The sequence below is a fragment of the Plasmodium gonderi genome (genome assembly GCF_002157705.1).
Source record: "Plasmodium gonderi DNA, contig: Chr12, whole genome shotgun sequence".
Lineage (NCBI taxonomy): Eukaryota > Apicomplexa > Aconoidasida > Haemosporida > Plasmodiidae > Plasmodium > Plasmodium gonderi.
Window position 1 is genome coordinate 1,248,378 of NW_021628937.1, and position 26,290 is coordinate 1,274,667.

General features: G+C 31.9%; 8 protein-coding genes across 8 annotated transcripts; 3 read left to right on the top strand and 5 right to left on the bottom strand.

Moving 5' to 3' along the window:
• Positions 1–2,098: 2,098 nt before the first annotated feature.
• Positions 2,099–3,636, top strand: PGO_122590 (DnaJ domain containing protein; the record flags this gene model as incomplete). The annotated part of the gene is made up of 4 exons (XM_028689050.1): positions 2,099–2,208; positions 2,390–2,789; positions 3,057–3,114; positions 3,497–3,636. The coding sequence occupies 4 exons, from the start codon at positions 2,099–2,101 to the stop codon at positions 3,634–3,636; spliced, it is 708 nt and encodes a 235-aa protein (XP_028544851.1).
• Positions 3,637–4,793: 1,157 nt separating this feature from the next.
• Positions 4,794–5,773, bottom strand: PGO_122600 (hypothetical protein, conserved; the record flags this gene model as incomplete). The annotated part of the gene is made up of 2 exons (XM_028689051.1): positions 4,794–4,928; positions 5,240–5,773. 2 exons carry the CDS (start codon positions 5,771–5,773, stop codon positions 4,794–4,796), a joined length of 669 nt encoding a protein of 222 aa, XP_028544852.1.
• A 716-nt stretch (positions 5,774–6,489) lies between these two features.
• On the bottom strand, positions 6,490–7,209 carry PGO_122610 (hypothetical protein, conserved; the record flags this gene model as incomplete). The annotated part of the gene is made up of 1 exon (XM_028689052.1): positions 6,490–7,209. One exon carries the CDS (start codon positions 7,207–7,209, stop codon positions 6,490–6,492), a length of 720 nt encoding a protein of 239 aa, XP_028544853.1.
• A 970-nt stretch (positions 7,210–8,179) lies between these two features.
• On the bottom strand, positions 8,180–10,204 carry PGO_122620 (hypothetical protein, conserved; the record flags this gene model as incomplete). The annotated part of the gene is made up of 8 exons (XM_028689053.1): positions 8,180–8,263; positions 8,512–8,558; positions 8,737–8,821; positions 8,971–9,046; positions 9,231–9,322; positions 9,548–9,580; positions 9,799–9,885; positions 10,088–10,204. The coding sequence occupies 8 exons, from the start codon at positions 10,202–10,204 to the stop codon at positions 8,180–8,182; spliced, it is 621 nt and encodes a 206-aa protein (XP_028544854.1).
• Positions 10,205–11,221: 1,017 nt separating this feature from the next.
• Positions 11,222–13,033, bottom strand: PGO_122630 (conserved Plasmodium protein, unknown function; the record flags this gene model as incomplete). Its single annotated transcript, XM_028689054.1, has 1 exon — positions 11,222–13,033. The coding sequence occupies one exon, from the start codon at positions 13,031–13,033 to the stop codon at positions 11,222–11,224; it is 1,812 nt and encodes a 603-aa protein (XP_028544855.1).
• Positions 13,034–14,001: 968 nt separating this feature from the next.
• On the bottom strand, positions 14,002–17,292 carry PGO_122640 (hypothetical protein, conserved; the record flags this gene model as incomplete). Its single annotated transcript, XM_028689055.1, has 1 exon — positions 14,002–17,292. One exon carries the CDS (start codon positions 17,290–17,292, stop codon positions 14,002–14,004), a length of 3,291 nt encoding a protein of 1,096 aa, XP_028544856.1.
• A 3,125-nt stretch (positions 17,293–20,417) lies between these two features.
• Positions 20,418–21,824, top strand: PGO_122650 (apicoplast calcium binding protein 1; the record flags this gene model as incomplete). The annotated part of the gene is made up of 1 exon (XM_028689056.1): positions 20,418–21,824. One exon carries the CDS (start codon positions 20,418–20,420, stop codon positions 21,822–21,824), a length of 1,407 nt encoding a protein of 468 aa, XP_028544857.1.
• A 2,793-nt stretch (positions 21,825–24,617) lies between these two features.
• On the top strand, positions 24,618–26,261 carry PGO_122660 (hypothetical protein; the record flags this gene model as incomplete). Its single annotated transcript, XM_028689057.1, has 1 exon — positions 24,618–26,261. The coding sequence occupies one exon, from the start codon at positions 24,618–24,620 to the stop codon at positions 26,259–26,261; it is 1,644 nt and encodes a 547-aa protein (XP_028544858.1).
• Between the last annotated feature and the right edge of the window lie 29 nt (positions 26,262–26,290).

Genomic DNA, 26,290 nt, shown 5'->3' on the forward strand with positions numbered 1-26,290 from the left:
TCAAAATGGAGAGGCAAATCTGGGAGGGCAAATATGGGAAGGCAAAGAAAAGAATTGTAGTAGAATTTTTAAGGCCATTTTTTTTTTTTTTTTTTTTTCCTTCACATTTAATGCGTTAAAAATTAAGGCGCATTTGTTTTAGTTTTTGTATTTTAAAAAACACTTTATATTTTTTTTGTTTCCTTTTCTTTTTTTTTTTTTTTTTTTTTTTTTTTTTTTTTTTTTTTTTTTTTTTTTTTACCCTTTTAAATTTACCTCCATTGTACTTTTTTTTGCACACATATGATATGTGTTTTGTGTAATTCTATCGTGCAATGAGAGTATATAACCAAAAGTTATATTGTCGTAAGACATGTGATATACAAGACATTGGTGTGTCGTTATTTCATATATTTTCAAAATTCTTTTGTTTCCTCAAATTTCAAATACTTGTTTTTATTTGTGTGTGTTGGTGGAACCGGTAACACACAAAATGCCAACACCCACATATGTACTTATTTGTATATACATAAATACGTACATATATACATACTTTGTTTTGCTTATATATTCCTTTTTATTTTATTATTTTATTTTATTTTTTTTTTTTTTTCTTATTCTTTTTCATTCGTGTTTCATAGTTTTATACTCCATTTTGCTATTGTACAATTTTCAAAATGTAAACCAACCGGTTGTTTGTTTTTCATCATATATTTTTATATCTTCTGTGTGCGTGCAAGTGGTATGTTATGTTATATGTATATGTAATGCGTAAAAAAAAAAAAAAAAAAAAAATGGGAAAAAAAAAAAAAAAATAACTTCATTTGTTTTACTTTTTCCCCTCGTTATAGTACATCTTACTGCCCCTCTCCCAGAATATTTCTCAATTTCTCTTCATCCCACTGTTACCTATTTTTGCTATACTATTATTCCATTCATTTCATAAAGAGCATATAAATAAAGACATTATTTTCCCCGTAGTAAAATTTACATATACCTTATTAAAAATTATCGTATCAATTCGAAAAAGCGAGAATGCAAAAATAAAAGAAAAGCAAAAAAGAAAAAAAAATATATATATATATATCGCACAACAACGCTATAATTCGAGCAACACGCAAGGGAGAGACAGAATCCTAATCCAACTAATTGTTCATTCTGTTACATATGGAGGATTATACCCTGGGTAGGGGGCCTCCAATTTCTTGTGTGTATCCAAACCATTGGAGTGAAGTAGGGGAGATAAAACATATACTTTTGACAGTTCAAATTATTTTCTTTTAAAAAGTTGCACAAAAGGGGAGCAGAAAAGAAAAAAAAGTATATTTACCCAGGGAGGTGAATAAAATATGGTACATATAGGTATGTATATATATATATATATATATATATATATATATATATATATATATATATATATATATATATATATATATATACCCGTTAGCGTAGCATTTTTTCACAATTTTTTTTTTTTTCTTTCATTCGGTGAAAATTGCACTGATAAGTTTTTTTTTTTTTTAAGGAGGAAAAAAATGAAAAAAAAAATGCAAAGAAATTATTAGGTCCCATATTTTCACATCATCACATTGTACGAACAGTTGTGTACAACGCAATGTAAAGCGGGTACGTGATTTTTTTTTTTTTTTTTTTCTTTTACTCTTTCCCGTGACCTTCCCATATAACCATATAAAAAACATAAAAACAAAATAAACTTACATAGGAGAGAGTGTAAGTTTCTGTGGCAAGTTACATATAGGCTTCTCAGCAGGAGCCAAGTACAAAGTATCATTTAAAAAAGATTTTAAAAAAAAGGCATAATAAGGATTTTAAAAAAAAGGCATAATAAGGATTTTAAAAAAAAGGCATAATAAGGATTTTAAAAAAAAGGCATAATAAGGATTTTAAAAAAAAGGCATAATAAGGATTTTAAAAAAAAGGCATAATAAGGATTTTAAAGAAAAGGCATAATAAGGATTTAAAAAAAAAGGCATAATAAGGATTTAAAAAAAAAGGGCATAAAAAGAATTTAAAAAAAAAGGGCATAAAAAGAATTTAAAAAAAAAGGGCATAAAAAGAGCTTAAAAAAGGGCTTATAAAAAAGGCTTAAAAAACAGAAATGTTTTTAATTCGAAGAAGGTACACTTGCTTTTACAACTGTTTGGGCATATCGGGTGGTTGGGCCAGGAGACTTTTAAATGAAGCAACCCATTCTGCACTACACAAGAGGTACTGAACCAGCAGTTTGAGAGGAATTTTACATTCTGTTAATTCGTTGCATTTTTGGAGCTTCTATACTCTTTCCATATTTGTGATGCACTTCTGCCCATTTTCATTGCACGCTCTTGTCTTCATTCCACACCCTTGTTTTCATTTCCCCTCCCTCCCCACACTGTTCCTATTGAAAAAGAGAATTCAGCTCGAAGAACTTCTATGACATCCTTAACATCCCACGAAGGAGTAGCAAAAATGAAATAAAACAAGCCTATCGAAAATTAGCCCTGAAATACCACCCAGACAGGAATCCAAATAACAGAAAAGAATCAGAGAAGAAATTTCGAGAAATAACAGAAGCTTATGAAACTTTAAGTGATGAAAGTAAAAGGCAAATGTATGATAATCAACTGAATGGTGGTGGCTTTTCTTCGAATAATTTTGATAATAACTTCTCAAACATGTCTAGTAATAACAATATGAAGTACACATATCAAACGAGAAGAATGTCAGATGAAGAAATCGAGAAAATTTTCAAGAATGTCTTTGGAAACATGAACCTGAATGACATCTTCAAGTCCAACGTTTTTAATCAAGTACGTGTGTAAGGAGACATATCCACCTTGTGTGTACATCTTCATGCTAAGCCCCCATGTTGTGTCTAAGTATTCCCAAATCGGCACAATAACGTGCACATAAAAATAATAGGGTGATGAGAGAGCGGGGTGAGATGTTCTACCCCTACCCGAACTCAATCTCATGCACGACTTAAGAGCTTTGCATACATATACATATATATACACACATATATACATGTATATACATATATATATTCATATTTTTGGTGCGTGCTTTTCCTGTAGGGAAGTTTCCAGACGAGAGAGAGTGGAAATGATTTCTTCACTAATTTTGGGTCTACCGGTAAATTTTCGATTCATCTACTTTTGTCTCCCCCGTGCAATTAGCCAATTTCACAACCAATAGCATAGCCAAATTGCACATCCAATTAGCACAGCCAAATTTGTGAATCCTTCACTGCCCATATATCGTGCACACCATCGCTTTCCCACTCGCAGGATCTTATCGGAGCAACAGTGATAATATAAAACGTAATGTTTCTATGGAAACATATTTATTGAATTACTTCTAATGAGTTCCATGATGGAACCTATGTCCCATGTTCCCTTTGATGGATTACCACTCAAGTGTTACCACCACGTCTAATTGACGTTGTTAGTGCAGTTGAGTCAGGGATATTATTCTCACTTTTACCACTTTACATTTCTTCAACCTATTTTTTCAGAAACAAACATAAAAACCGAAATAATACCTAGAGGAAATAAAATAATTGAGAAGACAACTAAGATTATTACGTATCAGGATGGGGTTGTCAAACAGGAAATTATCGAAAGGGAGATAAGCAGCAATGGCAAAGGTTCATAAGCGAGAAAATGTAAAAATATGAAAGTGTGAAAAAAATGGCTTGCACGCATGCATGGAATAAAAAAAAAAAAAAAAAAAAAAAAAAAGGCCACCAACCCACGTGATATGTCGTGTTTCGGTTCTTTTTTTTTTTTTTTTTATGTAGTTATTTTATTATTTTATTTATTTATTTTTTTTTTATCGTCATTTTCACCGCTGCATGTACACGTGCATTTTTGGCATTTTTGACATTTTCACATTTTAACATTTTCATATTTTCGCTCCACCCCCACCTTCCACCCTGGAAATCATTTGTCTTTCGTGTATCACTCGTTCGTCAATTTTTATGCACCCTCCCATTCATATGTACAGCGTGCGTGTACACATATCTACATCCTTTTGTATGTACATACCTGCATTGCCATGCATGCACGTGGAGGAGCTCCGATTTGAACTCTCGCGAAGTGATGTTTTTGCTAATAATGCCCAATCCAATTTTTTTTTTTTTACCCTTTGATAGAATTTAAGGACATGCCAGATTATGATTATGATGCTTTCTTTAAAAATTATATACATCATATGAAACCTCACACTAATATGAACGAATCTGTTAGTAATATAAAACATAAAAATGAAAATAAATTATTCAACCATATATTGCGTTACACTTTTGGAATTATTTCCCTTGCGACTAGAAAAATTCTCGTCAATTTGGTCATACAAATGGTTAGAAGGATCATACAAAGTATCATACATATTCTGAGAAAAAGGTGAAAAACGACCCTTTCCCCCGGCCCTCCCCATTTTTCTTGGCTTTTTGAAGTTCATATGAAATGTGTATTTCGAAAAAGCATGAATCATCTTAAAATTTTATCAAGAAAAGTATTTATGTACGTAGTCCATTCTTCTATTGCATTTGGAATTATCGCCACTATTGTGTCCGTACATGATAGGGAAGTGTGCAAAATCGTGAGGAAGTTTCTAGATTCATGTGGATATACAGTGTATGACCTGATTTTTACTTCAACTCTGCATCTACATTTTTAAAGAAGCTCTCTCCCAAAGAAGTTAAATAATTAATCTTGCAAAAATGGGAAATATTTTTTTTTCCAAGCGACAAATTCTCATGCATCCCACCAGAGTTGTTTACCAGAGTTGTTCCACCACCCTTGTTCATATCAATTGACAATCTTTCCATCGAAGGATCCAAGAACTTTTCTAAAAAAGTAGGATGGAAGAAAAAAACGGCGCTTTTTTTTCTCTTCATAAATTATGCCCTTGGTCAGTTTGCTTTTGTCACCGTTCCAGAGGAGCTGCAGAAAAAGGAGGGAAAAAAAAAAAAAAAAAAGATGGAAACTCGTACGTGGAAAGAGCACCGGAAATGGCACCACAAATAGCACCACAAATAGCACCACAAATAGCACCACAAATAGCACCACAAATAGCACCACAAATAGCACCACAAATAGCACCACAAATAGCACCACAAATAGCACCAGAAAGAAATATACGAATGGAGAAGAAGAATGCACATTGGGATGTACGCACGTGGTGCTCGTGTCGGTGCTGTTTTGAGGCCCCATTATAACTTCTCCACTTTATAAGCCAAATTAGATAATCGCACCTCAGCCGTGTAGTAAATACGTCTATTGTCATATTCTATGAACCATGTTAAGTAGTAGTTATTATAAAACCAAGTTCCTTCCATATTGTCGGATGTCTTGACCTTCCCATTGTCATAAATATGTATGAAAAAAGAACTATTTTTCTGCAGGAAAAAATTATAAGTAGTTATCTCCCAGCGACAATTCTTTAACGGGTGGATAGCTATCTTCTCCTCTTTATTTGATTGAGATGATCCATATTTGTTAATTAATTTTTTTATATTTTCTGTCCAATTTTTTATATTTGTGACACAGTAGTAGTTTCCTCTTCTTCTCATTCCTAAAACTCCAGATTTAACATTTTTATCGTTCCCTTTAAAAATATTTTCATAATAATAGCTTCTTCTTGTGATGGGCGCAGATGTCATTGGGTGTTGATACCCCTTCAAGTTCCTTCCTTCCGATATTAGTATTTTTACATTGTACACACTTAACAGAAATGCAGACAAGACAAAGAGCATAGCTTTTAATCTTGTTACACTTTGCATACGCATGGTGCTTGTTAATTTCTCCAGGGAAGAGAGAGGAGGAGGGAGGGGATATTATATGTTCTTCTTGCGTGAGCCACTTGGGTGGAAATATATTCCACTTTTGAAGGAAATAATATTTAAAAAAAAAAAGTACAAATTTTCAAAAAAGTTGCAAATTTTCAAAAGAGCTACAAATTTAATGGGAAACAAGGCACACTGGATCAATCACAAAAAAAGGGTTCGGAAAAAAAAAAAAAAGAAAAAAAAAAAGGGCAAGGCAGGGGCAAAGCAAGGGTAAGGCTAAAAATATCATCTGTTTCATGCCAAACAGATCGAAGTCTCACAAAAGAGAAATATAATTCGTCCTTCTATTTACATGCAGAAGAGAAAAGTGAAAAAAAAAAAAAATTGTAAATGACTTTTTTTTTTTTTTTTTTTTTTTTTTTTTCATATACTTGGAATATTTTTCGTCCCCTTTTTTTTTTTTTTTTTCTTTTTTTTTTTTTTTTTGTAACAGACTAGAATTTTTTTTACCACTTGTATTTCATTTGTTTTTCTTCTTTGCTTCAAACCAGTGGTGGAAAAATAAAATAAAAATAAAACAGAAATGCTGTTACAACTGGATAATATCATCCCCTACTCATTCCCCTGAGTGTGTAAGGGGGTTGGTTCTAACGAAATTCGTAGACGTTGATTGTTTTTCCCTCTTCTACTCTGTACAGTGTGTTTGGGTGTGTGTGTCAAATTTCGTCCAAATCCGTTTCAGACTCGACGCCATAGGTATCAATATACTTATTGTTGTGTAAAATTTCTCCAGATTTTCTCTTCAATTCCTCATCACGCAATTCTTGCATATCTTCCTCACTAAGGCAGGAGAAAATTTTATCAACTTTAAATCCTTCATAATCAAATATTTTTTTTTTTTTTAACGATTTCTTTTCTTTATTTATATCTTTTATTCTTCTTCCATTTTTATCATACATGTGTTTCATTGCATATTGATAATTTTTTTTTCTCTTTATTTCTTTTTGGTTAATTTTGCGTGCCATTAAAACATCTCTATTATAAGAACTTCCCTGTGATGTCAAGGATTCCCAAGTATCCCATCTTGTAATGCTTATTTTTTTCCTTCTCTTACATCTTTCATACTTACTATTCGTGCGCAAAATATTATCTGCATTTGGAAAATATTTCAGAGGGTAGTGTCCATGTCCTTTCTTTTGGATTCCCACTGAGAGGAGGTAGATTTTTTTCTTATTCCATCTATTGCCACACTTATCCCAATCACTTTGCTGATGATATACATTTTTATGTCTTAATTTTGCATGAACGATAAAATTTGTTAAAAAAGAAAAACTCCCTACACTGTTCTTACATGCAGGATTATACGTATAGTAAAGTATCATAATAAATGCAGATATAAGAAATTTTCTTATTAATAACACTTTCCTATGGTTCATTATTTTTCCAGCATTAGAGAATACGAAAAAAAAAAAAAAAGGGGGAGGGTGGGGAGGAACACAAGCAGGTCATCCGGTCATCTCACTCAGTTCAGTTGTGTTCTTAAAGTTTGTAGTAAAAATAGGAAAAAATGTTAAGAAGTGGTGGGAAATATAAGAAAAAAAAAAAAAAAAAAAAAAGGTGCTTCTCACCGGTCCGCTAACTTTTCTCCCCCCCTCCCCTTTATCATCTCACACCTGCAAATGTGGTATGAATAAAATTTCATAAAAAAAAAAAAATAAAAGAACACAGAAAATTAAACTCCTACAAAAATGTGGTAAATTAATTTAGAATAAAATAAACACAACGCTTAAATCGCGATAAAACCAACTTTTCACCTGTCGAACATCTCGTTTTGTCAAAACCCACGTGGTATGTGAAATTTCCTTTTACCCATACAAGAACAAAATTTCAAAAGTTCATTGAGTATATGGTTTTGCGCATGAAAGGGAATTAACACTTTTTAAAAATAAGAAGCAAACACAAAACGTTAGATATGTGTATACACGTATGTGTTTAATTTTTATTTTTTAATTTTTAATTTTTAATTTTTATTTTTTATTTTTTACTTTTTAATTTTTATTTTTTACTTTTTAATTTTTATTTTTTACTTTTTACACAAAATTTGCTCCATACCTAAGCTGATGAAAAAGTGGAAATACACGTTTGTGTTGTTACTTGCATACGCTAACCCTTGAGCGGCGTCGTGTCACAAATTCGATTGTGTTGTATCAATTGTATATGTTGAAATAAAAGAAAATAAAAAAAAAAAAAAAAAAAATTCTTCAACTGATTGTCGAAAAAAGAAAGACGACCCCCCTTACTCCGTTGTAAAGCATTTGAGCACACAAAACGGGAACATTTTTTTTCCTTCACTTTTTTCATTTCTTTTGTTTCTTCCCCCTCTCTTGCCTTCTTTTTCTTCTAATCCTAAAATGCATCGAAGGAAAAGTGCGTTGCGTTTTCTGTTCCTTTCACTTTATGATCTGCCAAATTTGGAGAAGCTTCGTAAACCTGTAGCATAGGAGAGGGGGGGCGGGGGAACAATGTCATAATGTGAGTGTCTTTGGTGTGTTGATAAAAAAAAAAAAAAAAAAAAAAAAAGCCACTCCGGGTGAAGCGAGTGCAACAAACCAGGCCAAGCCAAGCCAAACCAAACCAAACCAAACCAAACCAAACCAACAGAATATTGTTCCTCTCTTCACTTGCAAAATGCACTCTAACACTTTATTTTTGCTACATGCATAGGGAAAAATACTAACCGTCTCAACTGCCTTCCTGGTGTAGTTTGTCCCTATACCCTTTAGACCTTTCAAAGAAAAAAAAAAAAAAAAAAAAAAAAAAAAAAAAAAAAGGTGATTAAATAATGTAAATATTGAAATAAGAAATATAAAACTGAAATGTGCAAAAAAAAAAAAAAAAAAAAAAATAGGACACACAAAAACAGTCACATTTTTTTTTTTTTTTTTCATCTTCACATTAGTTACCTATGTAAAATATTTTTGTCGTTTCAGCTCCATAATTTTCATAAAAGTAAAGGGTCAGGTAACTCACATTAAAAAGGGATGTTACCTGCACAAGGGGGGTGATGGGAGTGTGATATCTAAATGTTCATCCAAAATAAGGTAACAAAAAATGTAGCAAAATCAAGGTAACAAAAAATGTAGCAAAATCAAGGTAACAAAAAATATACAAAATAAGATAGTCTAGTAAAGAAGCACCTTTAGGGGGTATTCAACCGATCCATGATAATCCTCTGAGAGCTCTAATTCTTGCACACACTTAAAATCGTTAACGCTGAGAGAAACAGTAGGAAGAGAAGAAGACATGAAATCACAAAGTATATTACATGTTATTATATTCTGCTATGTTTTTACATACACATTCATATGTATACATGCAATATGACAACACACAAAGGTTTTATGAAAGGACTTTTTTTTTTCTTTTTTTTTTTTTCTGTCCTCTATAATAATGTTACTTTTCAAAATCTATATCTTCTCTGTTTGAAAAAATTTTCAATTTCCTGGGATAACTACCATCCTCACCTCCAATAAGAAAAAGACTTACAATCTATCAAACGTGAATCATGGAACGAGGGAAAAATATTAAACATGTTTTTTTTTTTTTTTTTTTTTTTTTTTTTTTTTTTTTTTTTGCTTCAGTTGGATACTATATGTCGATTCCCCAAAGGTAGGTGGAGGGGGTCAGAAGAACGTTTACACATCGTTTGATCATGTTATGATATCTCAAGAAACAGTTTTGTTCCAGTGTTCTTATTTCTCAGTTGATCTTTACCTTGCACTGGCTAGTGAAAGGGATGTTTATTATCTGGTGAGACGGGTGTAAGTGGTTGGTAAGTAAGAAAATAAAATGTTCATACATACGTACGTGTATTAGTGCAATGTATGTGTAGTGGAGTACTGTTTACACATGCCTATGTATGCTTAAGGACGTGAAGGAGAACAATCCACTCGGACACATTTGCACTGAGCTGTGCAAAACATGAACTCATTCGTACTATATTGTTACTCATTTGGGACACTTACCAACTCACTGTCTGCGTCACTTTCGCAGTTTTCTGGAGATAATCTGCTATCATATGGTTTTAATATTTTCCTGCATGATCCAAGTACCTTTATTCGGGCGAACAGGGGGCAATAATAAAAAAAAAAAAGAAAAAAAAAAAAATCAATCCAAATCGTGTATACCCAAATAGAACAAATATAATGTGCTGCAGATGGAGGGGTGTATGATCTGAAAAATTGAATTCTCCATCCACTCAAAAAAAAAAAAAAAAAAAAAAAAAAAAAAATCACAGCTCGATGCAGTTATTACCTTTTCGTTCAACGCAGTAACTTTTTCTATATCCATATATTTCAACAAAAATTCTCCTCCTCTTAATACTTCGTCGGCTTCTTTACACCCACATCCATCATGATGTGAAATTGTCATTGTGATGTATTTGCACTTAATAAAATAGTTTATCAAGTACCCACCCACACAAGTTTTTTTTTTTTTTTTTTCACTTTTTTCCTACAATATAAAGGACTATTCCTTCCCCCTTCACAATTTCTATACAACATAAATGGGATAAAAGAATAACACTGATAGTCTTATTTTTTATTCATTAATTTAACAAGTAATCGAAGTTTATGCAGTATCCCCTCCGTTCTACAATGATAGTTGTGTTTTTTAAAAAAAAAAAAAAAAAAAAAAAAAAAAAAAGAATTGCCCATATAAAACTTGCAAAATAGCATACAAAAAAGTTCACGGAAAAAATAAAATAAAAAGGGCCAAAATACGCGTAACATAAATCTCCGTAGTTCTTTTTTTTTTTTTTTTTTTTTTTCCCTTTTCGAAAAAAAATATTTAAAAATTAAGCACAAATATGTATGAGTATTAATTCATACATATATGCGTTAAAGAATTAATCATGGGTGAAAAATAGGGAACATTCATCGTCATTGGAAGGAACACATCAAAAGGGGCAAAAATAAAAAAAAAAAATGCATACATACAGATACATTTATACATACACATACATATACATATACACATACACATACATATACACATACATATACACATACACATACATATACACATACACATACACATACAAGTACTATATACAGACGAAAACAAATCCCTTTGATCACCTTGGCAGTATCATTAAAGCGCTTTTAAAAACTGTTCATAGTATTTTCCTCCGTGTGCAGGAATGCACAATAAACTATGTTTCTCTCACCCGTACAGACGCTCATATGACATACATTTAGATGAAATGGATCGCTTGGCTGGAAACACTTACATCGCTAGAAAACAATCTCAATGATCTACATGGTAATACGCATTTTTCCATTATGTGTACACACACCCATACTACATACGCACAATCATACACACTCACAACCATACACAATCACGCACAGCCATGCACTTTTTGTTGGATCCTTTTTTTTTTTCTTTTCAAATCATAAATGGAATTTTTTTCCGGTTTCCATGGATGAAACTCATAACGGATTTGTCCTCCAATGATCGACACCATGAATAGAGATGGTTTCTTTTATTAAAAACATGATTTGTCACCTCGTCCCCTTCTTCTGCATTTGTGCAGGTGGTTTTGTGTTTGCAAGCATCGCTATTATTTTCATTATTTTTTAAAAGCATAACTAAATATAAATCAGACAGGTGAAGCATGTTAAGGTGCCGTAAACATGCCAGTCTCAAATTTAAACAAGAGTAATTATCTTTTTCTGCAACATCTTTTTCTGCTACATCATTTTCTGCAACATCGTTGTCTACCCCGAAACTTGCGCTTGCATATAAATTCATCAAACCAACTTTACTCGCATCTGATAAACACTCATGAAATAATTCCAAGTGATAAAATATCCTAGCTCTCCACACTAAAAACTGTTGCAAAAAATGGTATATCCGATTTTGTAAGCAATATTTTATACACACATTCAATTTTTTTAAAATATCGTTAAATGGTTCGTCAATATTTTTCTTGTTCATATAATCATTTTCTTCCACATGTTTTACCCTGGAAATTGTTTCCTCTTCGCTTAATATAAAAGATAAATATCTTTTTTCAAAATTCTTCAGCGTACTAAAATCAATTTTATGCTTACAACAACTTTTATTAATCTTTTTCTTTCCATAAATATGTTCATATTGTTTTCGCATAAAATGCTTTTTTTCCTGACCATCCTTCTCCTCACTCCCCTCTACTTCTAAACCCATATCATGAGTTACTTCCACCTCATTTATAATTTTATTAGTCATTATATCTTGAGCGGTGTTGTCGTTGTCTGTCGGTTGCACCATAGAGCCGCTTAACCCACTTAACCCGCTTAACCCGCTTAACCCGTTTAACCCTATCGGACTGATCATGTTTCCCTTATGGCTCAAAGGGGAGTTCCCCTTTTTGCCTGAACAGGTCAGGCGGAAACAAGCAGCCCTGGTCAAGAACAAGGTGGCTGAAAAAAAAAAATAATTTTCCTTCAAATAACTTCTTATCCTCCTGAGCTGCAACAGTTTTAACATAAGATTGGCGTAATAAAAAACGTTTTGTATAAATCCCATTTTATAATTCGTTGAATACAGAACGTGAATATTTTCTAAAAAAATTATGAACAAAGTTTTGTCACATAAGAACGGTATAGTATCCCATCTCTTCACTGCATATTTTATTAATCTCCTTTGGAAGTTATCAATAAATTCTTTTTTATATGCATAAAAAAGAAATCCTTTTATATTTACGTTTTGGCATGGTATTTCTTTTTTTTTCTGATGACTTACAACTTTTTGATCTTTAAAAAATAATTTTCGCAAAATTTTCATCAAAATTAAGTGTAGTAAGTGGCTATAGAAAAGACAGTTCCTTTTGGCCTCCCATGACAAGTGTCCCAGATTCTCCACATATCTCATTTTCTCCCAATTTTTGTTAAAATAAAAATGAACTAAATTAAACAAACTTCCAACATTGTGAGGGTTCAAATACAGGGAATATTTCACGAGACTCAGAAATTTTTTATTCAACTCCTCATTCTTGTACATTGCATTGATTACACTTTTAAGTAAGGAACAACTCTCCTTTTGCAAAATTATTGATTTTGTGTATCTACTTCGAATTTTGCTGTCCCATGAAGTAAAATCACTTGAACCGATTATATCTTCTCTCCGACATAAGTATGAATTTGTTACCTTATCATAACCTATCAGTAATCCCTTTATCCTTTTTCTTACTCTCCCAAAGCCGTTCGTTCCTTTCATCGTCCCGTTAATAATTCTATTCTTCCCATTCATCATTTTTTCCCATAAAAGATTAACACATTTACCTATTTTCTCTTCCCCCCCTTTTTAAAGCTGTACACAAACTTCATCTTCGGGCATGCTTATTCCCATACATTTCCTTTTGTACATTCAAAATAATTGAACAATCTAATCTGTCGATGTGTATGGGTTAATAAACACAATAGTTGGATTTCTCCTCTTAAGTATATATATACATATATATATATATATATATATATATATATATATATATATATATATATATATATATATATAAACCCTTATTCTTTTCTCTTACCCTAAAGTATGCTGCACAGTTAGCCCTTTTTCAGGGATAACAATTATGTAATGCTAGTATATGCGAGCATACAACGGAATATACTAGAAAGAGAATCCACCAAATAGGAATTCTCTTAATACATTTGTTACAGACGTGAAAACAAGAGCAAATCAAATAAATTCAAATTAAATGAAATAAAAAATTAGTTACAAAAAAAAAAAAAAAAAAAAAATACACAAAATTATGAACAAATCAGGTGAAAATTTTGCTAAAAAAAAAAAAAAAAATACACAAAATTATGAACAATCAGGTGAAAATTTTGCTAAAAAAAAAAAAAAAATACTCAAAATTGGGGAACAATCCATGTGAAATTTTTGTTAAAAAAATAAAAACTATTTCGCCAATCTAATCCCATTAATGAATTTGCTTTTCAAATAATTGTCCCCCTGTGTAGATAAAGTTTCGATGTTGGTGAATTTGTTTTGGTGAAATTTTCGTCTGGCTAGCTGTGCATACTTTTGTGTGTTTTTTTTTTTTTTTTTTTTTTTTTTTTTTTTTTTTTTAAATTTTCACCTCATTTGTTCATAATTTTGTATCATGTATAAAATAATATGTGCACCTATACTTGAGCTATATTAACTTAGAATTTTTTTTTAATTAACTTATATTACTTCAGCGTTGCGGCTAGGGGGTTTACGGCGCTGTAATTATCCACTCTATCCAATAACAGAATTTTAAAAAGAAAAACTTCCGCATACTGGCTATGTATTTTCATTCCCAAAATACAGTGATGTACCTGCTCCACCACGTCAGCTAATTCGTGCTTGCAGATTATTCCACGGAAATTGTTTTTTTGCCTGACATGCTCAGCAATTTTTAAAATAATAAGGTAAAAGTGCAACAAATTAATGTTGTTCAATAGATGAAAAGGTATCATTAACGAAATACTATTATCATCCACGGTCCTACTCGAGCGAACAAATTTTGTATCTTTCACATTACTCAAGTCGCATATATGAAGTAATATTATAGTAACAGCTTCGTATAAGCATCTGAAAGATTTACCAAAAAGAGCGTCATTTGAAAGTTTCTCTAAATTATTTTCGGATAGAAGAAAACCATTGTCCTTATGTCTGGAATGGAAAATAACTACCCCTTCATTGATAAGCAGTTTATACACTCTCTTAAGTAAAAATTGTAGAAACAACATATCTTGCTCCTTCGGTATATGCTCACCGATCATGCAGCACACGCATATGTAGTGTATAGCTTGACACATGGACGAGAATGATGCTAAGCAACTAGTGTGAAGGATACATTTTTTAATCATCAGATTGAATAAGTCCTTGTCATAAAGTTCCAGATTTATAGAATTTTTCATAAAGATGATTGAGTTCTTGATTTCCCTAAGGCCTTCCTTATTCATATTTGACCTCTCAACCTTCGCAGAGTTCACCACGTGAGGGGTACTCGCTACACTCAACACATTGGACGCTTCTACATCACACAGCAGAAGCTTAACCCGATGAACCAACTTGTCTAGAAGCATGTCATAATCATCTATACCCTGAATGGATGATATGGCTTCCCTCGAATAATTCTCCTTATTTAAACTCTCCACAAGAACGCCAATTTGCCCCATCGTCATTTGGCTAATAAATGGACACACATGTGGCAGTAACATTTTCAAAATATGTTCAAAATAAAAATCTATCTTCTCATCTATTTTTGCACATTTAGTGAAAGAGGGAAATATCCTCCCACACCCATTTAAAAAATTTATTAACAGTTTTTTTTTTGTATACAAATCGGTACTATCCAAAACTTTTCTCGCTAAAGAATTCACAAATTGGTAGTACCCTCTCCAAAATTGTTTGCTTTCTTCAAATTGTAGGTTTCCACAAATCTTTGACACGGAAATTAGCAAACTTATGCAATTTTCAGTTGATAAGGCATATTCATAACTCTTATACTTACTCATCATGAGATTTGTTATTTTCGAGTGCGGCATATTTTTTATCTTAGCAAAGAGGCTCATCAGCTGGCTGATCTGATCTCCCTTTTTGTACACTCCTGTGACTTCTTCCTGTATTTCTGTAAATTCATTTTTTTTTATTTCTTCTTCCAGATGTTTCATTTCTTTCTGAACATTCGGTGCAGGGTCTTTCCCCCTACCGGATTTTCCACCAGACTCTCCATCCAAGTCAATCTCCCTCGTGTGTTCATCACACATGCTATTAATACCGACACTACAACTACTGCTAGGAGTGCCGGTTCTACTACCAACAGCACTTAATGGTTCAAAAAAATTTGTCATAATTTTCTTAAAATTTAAAAAAAGGATATCAGAAATTTCGTGCCTCTGTTTTTGCTCCTGCACAGAGGAGTAAGCTGACAAGGTAAGGCCAAAATATATTGCTGACTTGAATTGTCCAATTTGTAGAATTTTATTTAAGCACGAATTTTCAAAGACATCATCTTTTATGTTCATATTTTTAAATCCTTTAAATAGATAAGAAAAGGATTTCTCTCCAAAGGATGAATATATTCTCAAGCTTCTTAACTTAATCATGTTATAAAGATTCCTATCTAGAATGTTATACTTAGAATAACAATAAAGAATGATTGATAACTCAACATGGTTATAAGAATTAATAAACTTTTTTAAATTACAAGTTATTTTCTCAAAATAATTATAATACAACATATCATTGGAAGGGAAAAATAATAAATTCGAAAAAAAACAATTGTCATGATCTTTATCTTTTTTTTTTCTCCATATCAAATCCTGGTTTGAATTTAAACATAAACAAAGCAAAACAAGATCTTTTCCTTTACACTTATCTAGTTTTTTGTATATTTTTCTAAACATGTCAACACATGTTTTACTTATTCGAAGTAAAGTCTCACCACTCCTCTGTGTAACTTTTTCTTCTTTCCTATGTAAAACGGTGAAAAGAGAGATATTAACAAGTCTCACCCATACATGTACGAAACAATTTAAATGTTTTTTTTTTTCTTTTTCCTGAATTATTGAACATTGTAAAAGTTCATCTAAAAGAGACAAATTCAAAATGGAAACGTTTCTATACGCACTTAATATGTTAACCAACTGGATTATGTTAAAGTCATTTTTTACCTTCACTATATGATTTTCGAATTGGGAAAAAAAATAGTAGTATTCCTTCAGATTCAGTTTTGAAATATTATACAGAAGTAAACTAAGTCCTATTAAGCTGTACTCAGACACTTTTCTGTGTTGAATCTTTTGGATCATACAAATGATGAATTGAATCTCAGAGTCACTGTACAGTTCTGCACGGTTAGCACCTTCTACCTTTCCATTGAACAATTTGACTAAGCTATTTATCAACAAACATATATAATGAGGAGAGTGTTTTTCAAAATAGGAATCTCTCTCGTTCATCAACTTCTTTCGTATTTCATCCAAAAAATAAGCACTCTTGAAATTCATCTTGTCTAACGAGTTTATCAACGCACATATGTGCACAAGGTCAAACTGATCCAACCGAAGAATACACCGATTCAGTACTTCACTAATAAGACGATCATTTTTATAATCTGTTTGGGAAATGAAAGTAAAAAAGTTTGTAATAATTCGTGGACTAATATTTTTTTCATTTATCCTAATCATTATTTCTCTACAATATGTATTCCACAAAGATAGATCATTTTTTTTTTTTTTAAAACTTTTTTTAATTAACTCAAAAAATTCATCATTACTATTTGGGAACCTTTGCTGTTCCCTGAAATTGTTGTGTGGTTTTTTCCATTTTGTTAAATTCTTTTCTACAATTGAGATATTCTGAAATCGTGAAATTGTGCTTTCAGGGCTGTATTCAAAATTGGTGGCACCAGCAAACCTTCTTTTTAGAAAATTCACTTCACATGGAAGAACTACACTAAGGGGAATTTTCTCCCCAATAGATTTCTTCATATTTTACCTTTTCACCGGAATCCCAGGGAAGCCACATAATTTAACAACCTTACGTTGGTTCAGAAGATTACCCTGTTTGAGAAGTTTACAAGATATATTCAACTTGTGTTTCCACTCTGGAGTGTAAGGTGGCATTCCCAGAGGTGTTACTTTATAGATTTTACACCGTTTGAAAAAATTTGTCTTTGCATAGCTGCACCTTTGCTTAGCTACGCCTCTTACCAGATAAACTGCTAACCAGGTGAACCTCATTGATCATTTCTTTTGGAACTCCATACGTGGATAGTTGCATTTTTCACATGGGGCGAAGTACTTTTTTACATGGTTCCGACAGAGCCAACGCAACATTCTAATTCACTATGAGGGGAGAAAGAAATATGTATGCACTCGTACAGGCTAAAAACGAAGCAACATTTAATGAAGATAAAACCTTATTCGAATTTTCATCTTTGCGCATCTATATTTGTGGAGTGTTTGGGGGGGTTGGTTCATCAAAATGGGTAGAAAAGTATAAAAGTAGCGAAAATAATAAAAAAAAAAAAAAAAAAAAAAATTACAACCCTTCTGGATATAATGGTTTCTAAAGCATAACAACTTTTTATCTCTATAACAATAATTGTTCATGCACATGTGAGAATGTTCCTTCAAGGGTACATTTTAATTTTGAACTTTTTTTTTTTTTTTTTTTTTTTTTTCTTCTCCTCTATGTATTGTACGTACTGAAAAATTCAGAAAAGCGCCTAACGTCTCCCCTTTCGCTCTTCCCTTTCAACATTTCTTTACACATTTATGTATTCCCATTTTGGGGGGATGGAAGAGTAAAATTAATTTCGTTTTGAAACGACAATATCCAACTTTGTACAACTGTTTTAACTGCTAAACAAGGGTGATGTGACAGTATAGTGAAAAGAGAAAAATAAATTTATCATTTGGGAAGTCTGAAGAATCATCATCAAATTTTTTGGTAAAACCGTTGCAAAAAACCATGAGCATGGGGTTGGGTAATTTACAAAGACGAGGGAACGTCGCATGCTCAAAAAATGTAAATGTAGAAAGTGTGTAGACCCCGAAAAGTAGATGTTGTAAAAAGGGGAAAAATATCCAAAATGGAGATGAAAATAAACTAAATATATAAAAAAGAGCTAATACGGGAAGTAAAGCTTAAATAACTCAAAAAATTGTGGACAAACGTAATCTGAATAAAAAATGTAAATGCTCAATTTTTCAAACACACAAAAATGTGAGATGTAAAATAGGGGTAAACTCGTAAAAGCAGCTGGAAAAAATAAAAAAAAAAATAAAAATATATATATATATATATATATATATATTTATACACCATTACACAAATGTACATTTTTCTGAACAAGTCATTTTTTTTTTTTTTTTTTTTTTTTATTCTGGATCAAAAAGTTTTGGTGTCCTGTGCATGTGTGCACGTGATAGTTTGCGTATATAAGAAAGAGAGAAAAAAAAAAAAAAAAAAAAAAAAAAAAATGACTTTTTCAAAAAAAAGAAAAAAATATATATTTATCTAAAAAAAAAAAAAAAAATAANNNATTGTACTTGAGCACACATATCATACATGTAGAAGCAAAGCGTTTGAACAATCATTGTACACATTATACACAATTGGACATGATTCAGCAAATATTTAAACTTTATTTTAACACGCCCTCGAATTAGCCAAAAACGGGTATAAAAAAAAAAAAAAAAAAAAAAAAAAAAAAAAAACCTTGCCGGGTCAGTTAAAAACAAACAATTAACCACTTAACATTAATTAAAAAAGTGAAAAAAAAAAAGCTTTTTCCATTGATTGCTAAAAATATATATATATACTCACATGTCAGAATATTTTTTTCCATTTTAGACACCTGTTTACTTATCTATTAATTATTCATTATATTACTTCGTTTAACCTATTCATCTGTTTATTTAGCTATTTACTCTCCTATTTATTCACCTACCTATCCGTCTACCTGCTTACCCCTTTTCCCCAATTTGGAAAAGAGCTTTCCGAAGTTGCTAATAACCCCTGGTAGACAACACAAGACAGGGAAGCTGAAAAGTTCACTTCTTGCTAATTCGAAAGTGTTTGTAAATAAACATTCACAATAAGTCTCGTTCATGCGATAATTATATTACACAAGTGTATGTGTAAAGTAGGTTTACGTGTACATATGCGTATATACCTATAGTGTGTGAAAAGTTCCAATCATTTATTATCATCCGATTTCATTAACCCACCGAATTAAAAAAAAGCAATTAGCAATGAGCAATTAGCAATGAGCAATGAGCAATGAGCAATGAGCAACTAGCAACTAGCAACTAGCAACTAGCAACTAGCAATTACCAATTAGTAATAATTGCACGTAACACCTTATCCAATTTAGTGGACACACATGCAAATATACACACAACACACAGTGTATGTTTTTTTTTTTTTTTTCTTCTTCTTTGAAGTATATCCCTGTGATCAACCATCACCCATTACACACACACAGAGAGAGAGACGTCCGTGTAAAACATAGCCATTGCTGTCGTTTCACATTTTCCCACAATTTATATATTGTGACATTTTTATGAAAATTAATTCATTTTTCCCCCCTTCACCATTTTTTCAACTTGTTCCACTTCTTATCAACTTTATTTTTCGTATTTTCATATCATTAATTTTAAAGAGGGAAGAAATCTTTGTACAAGTTAATTTGTAACACATTTCCTGGAAAAGGTCTTCTTTTCGTCTTTTCATTTGTACATAGTTTAATTAGTACACCGGTTCATTGATACACCGGGTCATTGATACACCGGGTCATTGATACACCGGGTCATTGATACACCGAGTCATTGATATACCAGTTCATTTGCTGCACAGATTCATTTCCACACCGGTTCATTTGCTACACCGATTTATTTTCTGCACCAATTCATTGCTACATCTGCTCATTGCTTCTTTTCTTTTCATTTTTCCGTAATAGCTACGGTTGGCAATCTAACTTACCAACCGGTGTATTACTTTTAGAAAATACCCCAGAGGCACTTCCCTCTCAAGCATATGTATATATGAGCGTATACAAAAAGCCACTTTTAAAAAACCATCATCCTCTACACCACATTTTACAAAGATGAAGTTACTAAAGTTTTCCTTCATGCAATATGATGGGCTGGTGACCCATGTTGTTGTGTGTGCTTCACTTATCGCTTTATTTTTTTTAAATGAAAATTTCATAAGAAAAAAAAATGATTTTTTCTCCATGGATGTGTCAAGCAAAAAAGTGTGTGATTTTTTGCACAAAAATATTTACAAATTAGAGAAATTGTACATATGTAGTGATTCATTTACTCATAACAAATTTTTTCATAATGATTGGAAAAGTTTGAGAGAGAGTCATATGGTGCCAGGAAATTTTGAAAAGATGGGGAACACACTGGAAAGAGGAAAATTACAAAGTGTGGAAAGGAACCTGGACAAGAGGCAAGGCGATCGGGATGGCATAAGGCAAAGGAATGACGTAAGACAAATGAATGGGGTTGACAATAAAAAAGAAACGCCCGAAAAAGATTATGATAATAGTGCTAGAGGTGAGAGTGACAACCACAGAGACAACACGTTTAACTTCACCCTAGACACCAACAACTCAGCATTGAATGAACATATACTTAAAAAATCCAAGATGGTATTTCAAAAACTGGACAGTAATAAGAACAATTTTATAGATTTTAATGAATTCAAAAGGAATGTAAATATATTATCTAAAATTAGGAATATCAACAAAAAAATTTTAAATTATTTATTTGAACTCTTTGATGTGAATAATGACAAAAAAATTAATTATATCGAATTTTTACACTTAAATTCATACGATTTTAATTACATCAAATTAATTCAGATTTTATTTGATGGAGAAAGTGTGGTTGAAAAAAGTGCTATTCATGATTATTTAGAAATTTATTTTTCAGAATTTTTAGACAGCATTGTAGTTGATATGCAGAATAAGCATTTCTCCATTCAAAGGAATAATTTCATTCATACTATAGTAAAAAATTTTTTTAAAAATACAAAAAACATGTGGGATTTAAATAATGATAATAAACTACAACTTGAAGAATTTCAAAATTTCCAATTATTACTACTAGTTGAAATCGATCATTTATTGAATTTTATGCATCTAGACTTGAATTTCGATGGGCACATTGACATATCAGAATTGCTCTTTTATATTAATCATGATGGAACAGTATATAAAAAATTGAGCATTTATCTGGAAAGTACATCAAAAGGATCAAGAAATTCTCATGACAAAAAAGATGAACAGCATATCAACATGTCAGATGCATCACAGCGGGAAAATCTCTTCAACTATGTCCAAGAGACACTCAAGGTTGAAAATTCGCTCGTCCAAAACGTAAAGTTACTTTTCTACTCATTCGACGTCAACAATGATCTATTATTAGATTTGGAGGAATACAAAAATCAGATGACAACACTCTCGGTGCTGGACTTAACCCCTGAAATTATTTTCTCATCCTAAGTGCGCGCATATATCAGTGTGTATGTAGTTGTCCATGCAGTTGTCCATGCAGTTGTCCATGCAGTTGTCCATGCAGTTTCACATGTAGTCTCACATGTGGTCTCACATGTGGTCGTATATATACAAAAAAAATATCCTCCTCTGTTCCTCTTCTTTTTTGCACCCCCCCCATTTTTAGTATGTTTTTATAGACCCACAAGCATCATTGCGCATCACAGCAGCGCCCTGCTTTTCCGTCCAATATGTTTTAATTTTTTATTTGTTTAATATTTATTTTTTTCACTTTTTTTTTTCATCATTTTTTTCAACATTTTTTGCAACATTTTTTATTATTACTATTTTTTTTTCTGTTTTTTGATTTTATCAATGACCTCCCGTACACACGCATACACAACAGCCTCCTCTCTCATTAGAATAAATCTTTATAAAACATCATTTAATTTTCTGAATTACAAATAGCAAAAGTGCAAAATTGTCATACCCATGTTTTTGCTTCTTCCAGCTTTTCCACTATGTGGCATATAATTTCAGGAAAGAAGAAAATGAAAATTTACAAATTTTTTTTATTTATTTATTTTTTCTTTTCTTTGAATGTGTATAATACTTAGAATATATTCGTAATACAGAGAATTTTTTATCGGTTATCATATTTTTTTTAAGAATATTTTAACGTTCATTGTTTATTCAGAATGATGTCGTAGGAGCCCTGTTCTCAAAAGAATCCACATACATAACCACACCATGGGGTTACGCATCCCTCTCACTAGAACATTGAATTCTTTGGAATAAGGAATGACTTCCCTTTCTTTTCACTTACCCCTTGAGTAAATGTGTCACATATAATCTATCTACACATGTACAAAGCATAATAATTTCACAATTTAAATCAGTACAAAACGGTAGTTTATGTAGTAGGACCGTTACCATATTATGCATGCACTATATTTACTTCAGCAAAGGGATAGAAAATTTCATAAACGTATCAACTGAAATTTTTCTCTTTTTTTTTTTAATTTTCCCAAAGGGGGCATAAATTGTATATGCATATGGATGTACACACATATGTATGCATTCATGTATGTACGTACGTATGCATTCATGTATGTACGTACGTATGCATTCATGTATGTACGTATGTATGCATTCATGTATGTACGTATGTATGTATTCATATATGTACACATATGTAATCATTTTTCATTTATAAAAATAAAACGAGGACGGAAGGTCAAAACCATTCAAGCTTTCTGCCCGTGGAAAAAAAAAAAAAAAAAATAGAGTAACTGCATTAGCTTGACGTGGGAGAATATCATAGATATGTGAATGTATTCTTTGTGCTTATCTGTAAAAATAATATTAAGTGCCAAACAGTACATAATGTCTTATGCTTGAGCAAAGGTGACAAAAGGAGGATGGAAATTTTATATGTATACAGAAGAGGACATGTCTATGTAATCTAGAGTGGTTGCATGTGATAAGCTTTACCCCTTCCTTCATTGTAGTGTATTAAAAAGGGCGCGTTCACATAAAAAAAAATATATATAATATATATATGTATACTATACATTAGGAGGGAACTCGAGGAAAAAAAAAATTGACAAGTCTAGATTTTTTTAGTTTACATAACAAATAAAAATGTGAACCTTCTCCTCCTCGTCCCCACCTCAACCCTCCATGTTCGCTCATGTTTGGAAAGGTTTTAAAAATTATCAGCCCCTTATTCGCACAAGCAAAATGAAACTTAATTTCGTTAAATAAGTGTAAAGCATTTCATATCCATATGGTGACAATCTCTTCTTTTCTTTCACGTTTGCCCATTTTTCTTTTTTTTTTTTTTTTTTTTTTTTTTTTGGCCATTCTTATACTCTTTATTATGTGTATACGTGAAAAATAAAACACATTTTTTATCAACTCTCAATGCTTATGTGTTATGTTTGTGGTGAATGAAAACTTTAATACGTACAAAAAGGTTTAAGGAAAGATATAGCACTTCGTGCCTACGCATGTTTAGCTATGTTTCTCACGTACTCATAACACAAAGATGAAATGGGGAGCAAAACAATGGGGCGCATATAATATATCATTTTTTTATACTAAGTAAGTAACAAATGCTTGAGTGCATAACTTCAAAAAAAAAAAAAAAAAAAACTCCCTCGCCCCAACCCAATTTTTCCTTTTACACGCATGTACATATATACAATACATACGTGCATTTATTCATACATATACGTACATATACGTACATATACGTACATATACATAAATATACATAATATATATACATTCATATATATATGTATAACTTTATGCGTCACTTTTTCCCCTTTGCTGTAGGAATTTTAACTTTTGTGCCTCTTTTTTTTTTTTTTTTTTCAGAAGCTCTATTAACGGTTTTTTCCCCCTTGGTGCTCCAGGCCACTGTACATGTATATATATGTTGCATATATTTATATGCATTCCATATATTTATATGCATTCCATATATTTATATTCATTCCATATATTTATTTACATTGCACATGTTTATGCATAGCGCTTATTTATACATTGTGCATATTGATACATATACTTAACATGCCCTTTCTGTAACTCCAAACAATACGTACATTTTTACGCATACTACAATGTATGTAATGTTTTATTATTTTACATAAACATACATTTGAGGCACGTAGAAAAAATATGTATGTCATGTAATATGTAATTTTAGGCCCTTTTTTTTTTTTTTTTTTTTTTTTTTTTTTTTTTAAATTTTATATATTATAAGCCATTAGCAATGATAAGATATGAATTATGGGATTCTTAATTAACGATGACAAAAAAAATAACATAATTAAAAGCACAGAAGAAATAAATATTGATAATACAGCAAGTCATATTTATTTGGATGAATTTAATAATGAGAAAAAAATTCACCTGCACAGTTCAGGTGAAAATGAAATTATTTTGAATGATGATTGGGAGGAAGGAAAAGTTAGAGCGCGAGGAGTAGAAAATTCGGAGGGAGGGGCAGAAAATTCGGAGGGAGGGGCAGAAATTGCGGAGGAGGGGACAGAAATTGCGGAGGAGGGGACAGAAATTGCGGAGGGAGTGGCAAAAAATTTGGAGGGAGTAGAAGAAATTTCCAAGGGGGGAGTAGAAAACCGCATTCCGCTTAACAGTGACAATATAAATGAATATAATAACACATGGATTGCTAATTCGAGTGCTGATCATGTAACGAGTTGTTCTGTTGAGGTAGAAAAAGGAGCAGATATAGTTACCACAAGTAGTGAAGTTGCTGAGTACAGCCATGCAGGAACAAATGCGAACATTCGTGAGGAATCCCAAAGTGATATTTCTATAAATAGGATGGAAAGAGATGATGTGGCAGGATCCTTTTGTGTTACCATGGAAGGAAAGGAAATATCATCTCTTCGATATTCACCTCATTATGATCCACGTCATTCATCAACTTTTGTTCATATCCAGCCATTAGTAAATGGAAATGGGTATAATAATAATTCTCTAGCAAATAAAGGGAATGTACAATTAAATGAGAAAGGGATAACAAGTGAACATGATATAAGTATAAATTGTAATGCGGGACTTACCCATGAAGGTGCACTAAAGAATGACCACTCCTGGCCTATTATAAATGACCACATCGGTGACAAAAACTGCACCGATAGGAATAGTCATACGGATAATAGCAGTAATGGAGGCAATCGGATCAATGGAGGCAATAAAGAAGCCCACCAAAGTGCAGAAAATGAAAATACTATTGGATATTATGATGAAAGTAGAATGTTTAGCAAAACAATTGCACATCAGCAGAGTAAGCTTTTGGACCTTTCCGTGTTAAATAAACAGAAGGATCATACTGTTCTTCATTCATATCCAGAAGAAAAGAAAATGAGAAAAAGTAGCACGGCTGATAAAGTACAAGAATCGTTATTAACTGCAGATATTATGTGTACATCGTGCGAATCTGAGGGAAAAATAACCATGTCGCCTACTAATTTCAATCCTTTTCCTTCTAATGGAGGGAAAGGGAAAAAAGTATTTCAAAATGTTGCAAAATCATATGGCACTAATGTGGAAAGAGGTATTATTGCAAGGGGAGGAGGGGAGGGGAAGGAGGAGGAGGATGAGATGGTGAATGAAATTCCCAAAAAAAAACACGATTGCAACTTAGACAATGAACATGAGGAAAGTTATTCCAGTTCAGACGAAGGTGATGAGTCAAATCGCGTCATAAAGAAAAAAATAAAAAAAAAAATCGATGAAAACGATCATTTATTTTGTGCTATTAATGAATTCATGCGAAAAGGGTTAAAAAATGAATGCATTCCCTTGTTTGAAAGGTTGCAACAGAATTTGTTTTTTTTAGTCATGCTTGCGAATATTCCGAACGAGAACTTTGACGAGTGTGAAAGCAGCTCGTCAGATTACTAACGTGGGAGGAAAAACAGGAACGAAATAGG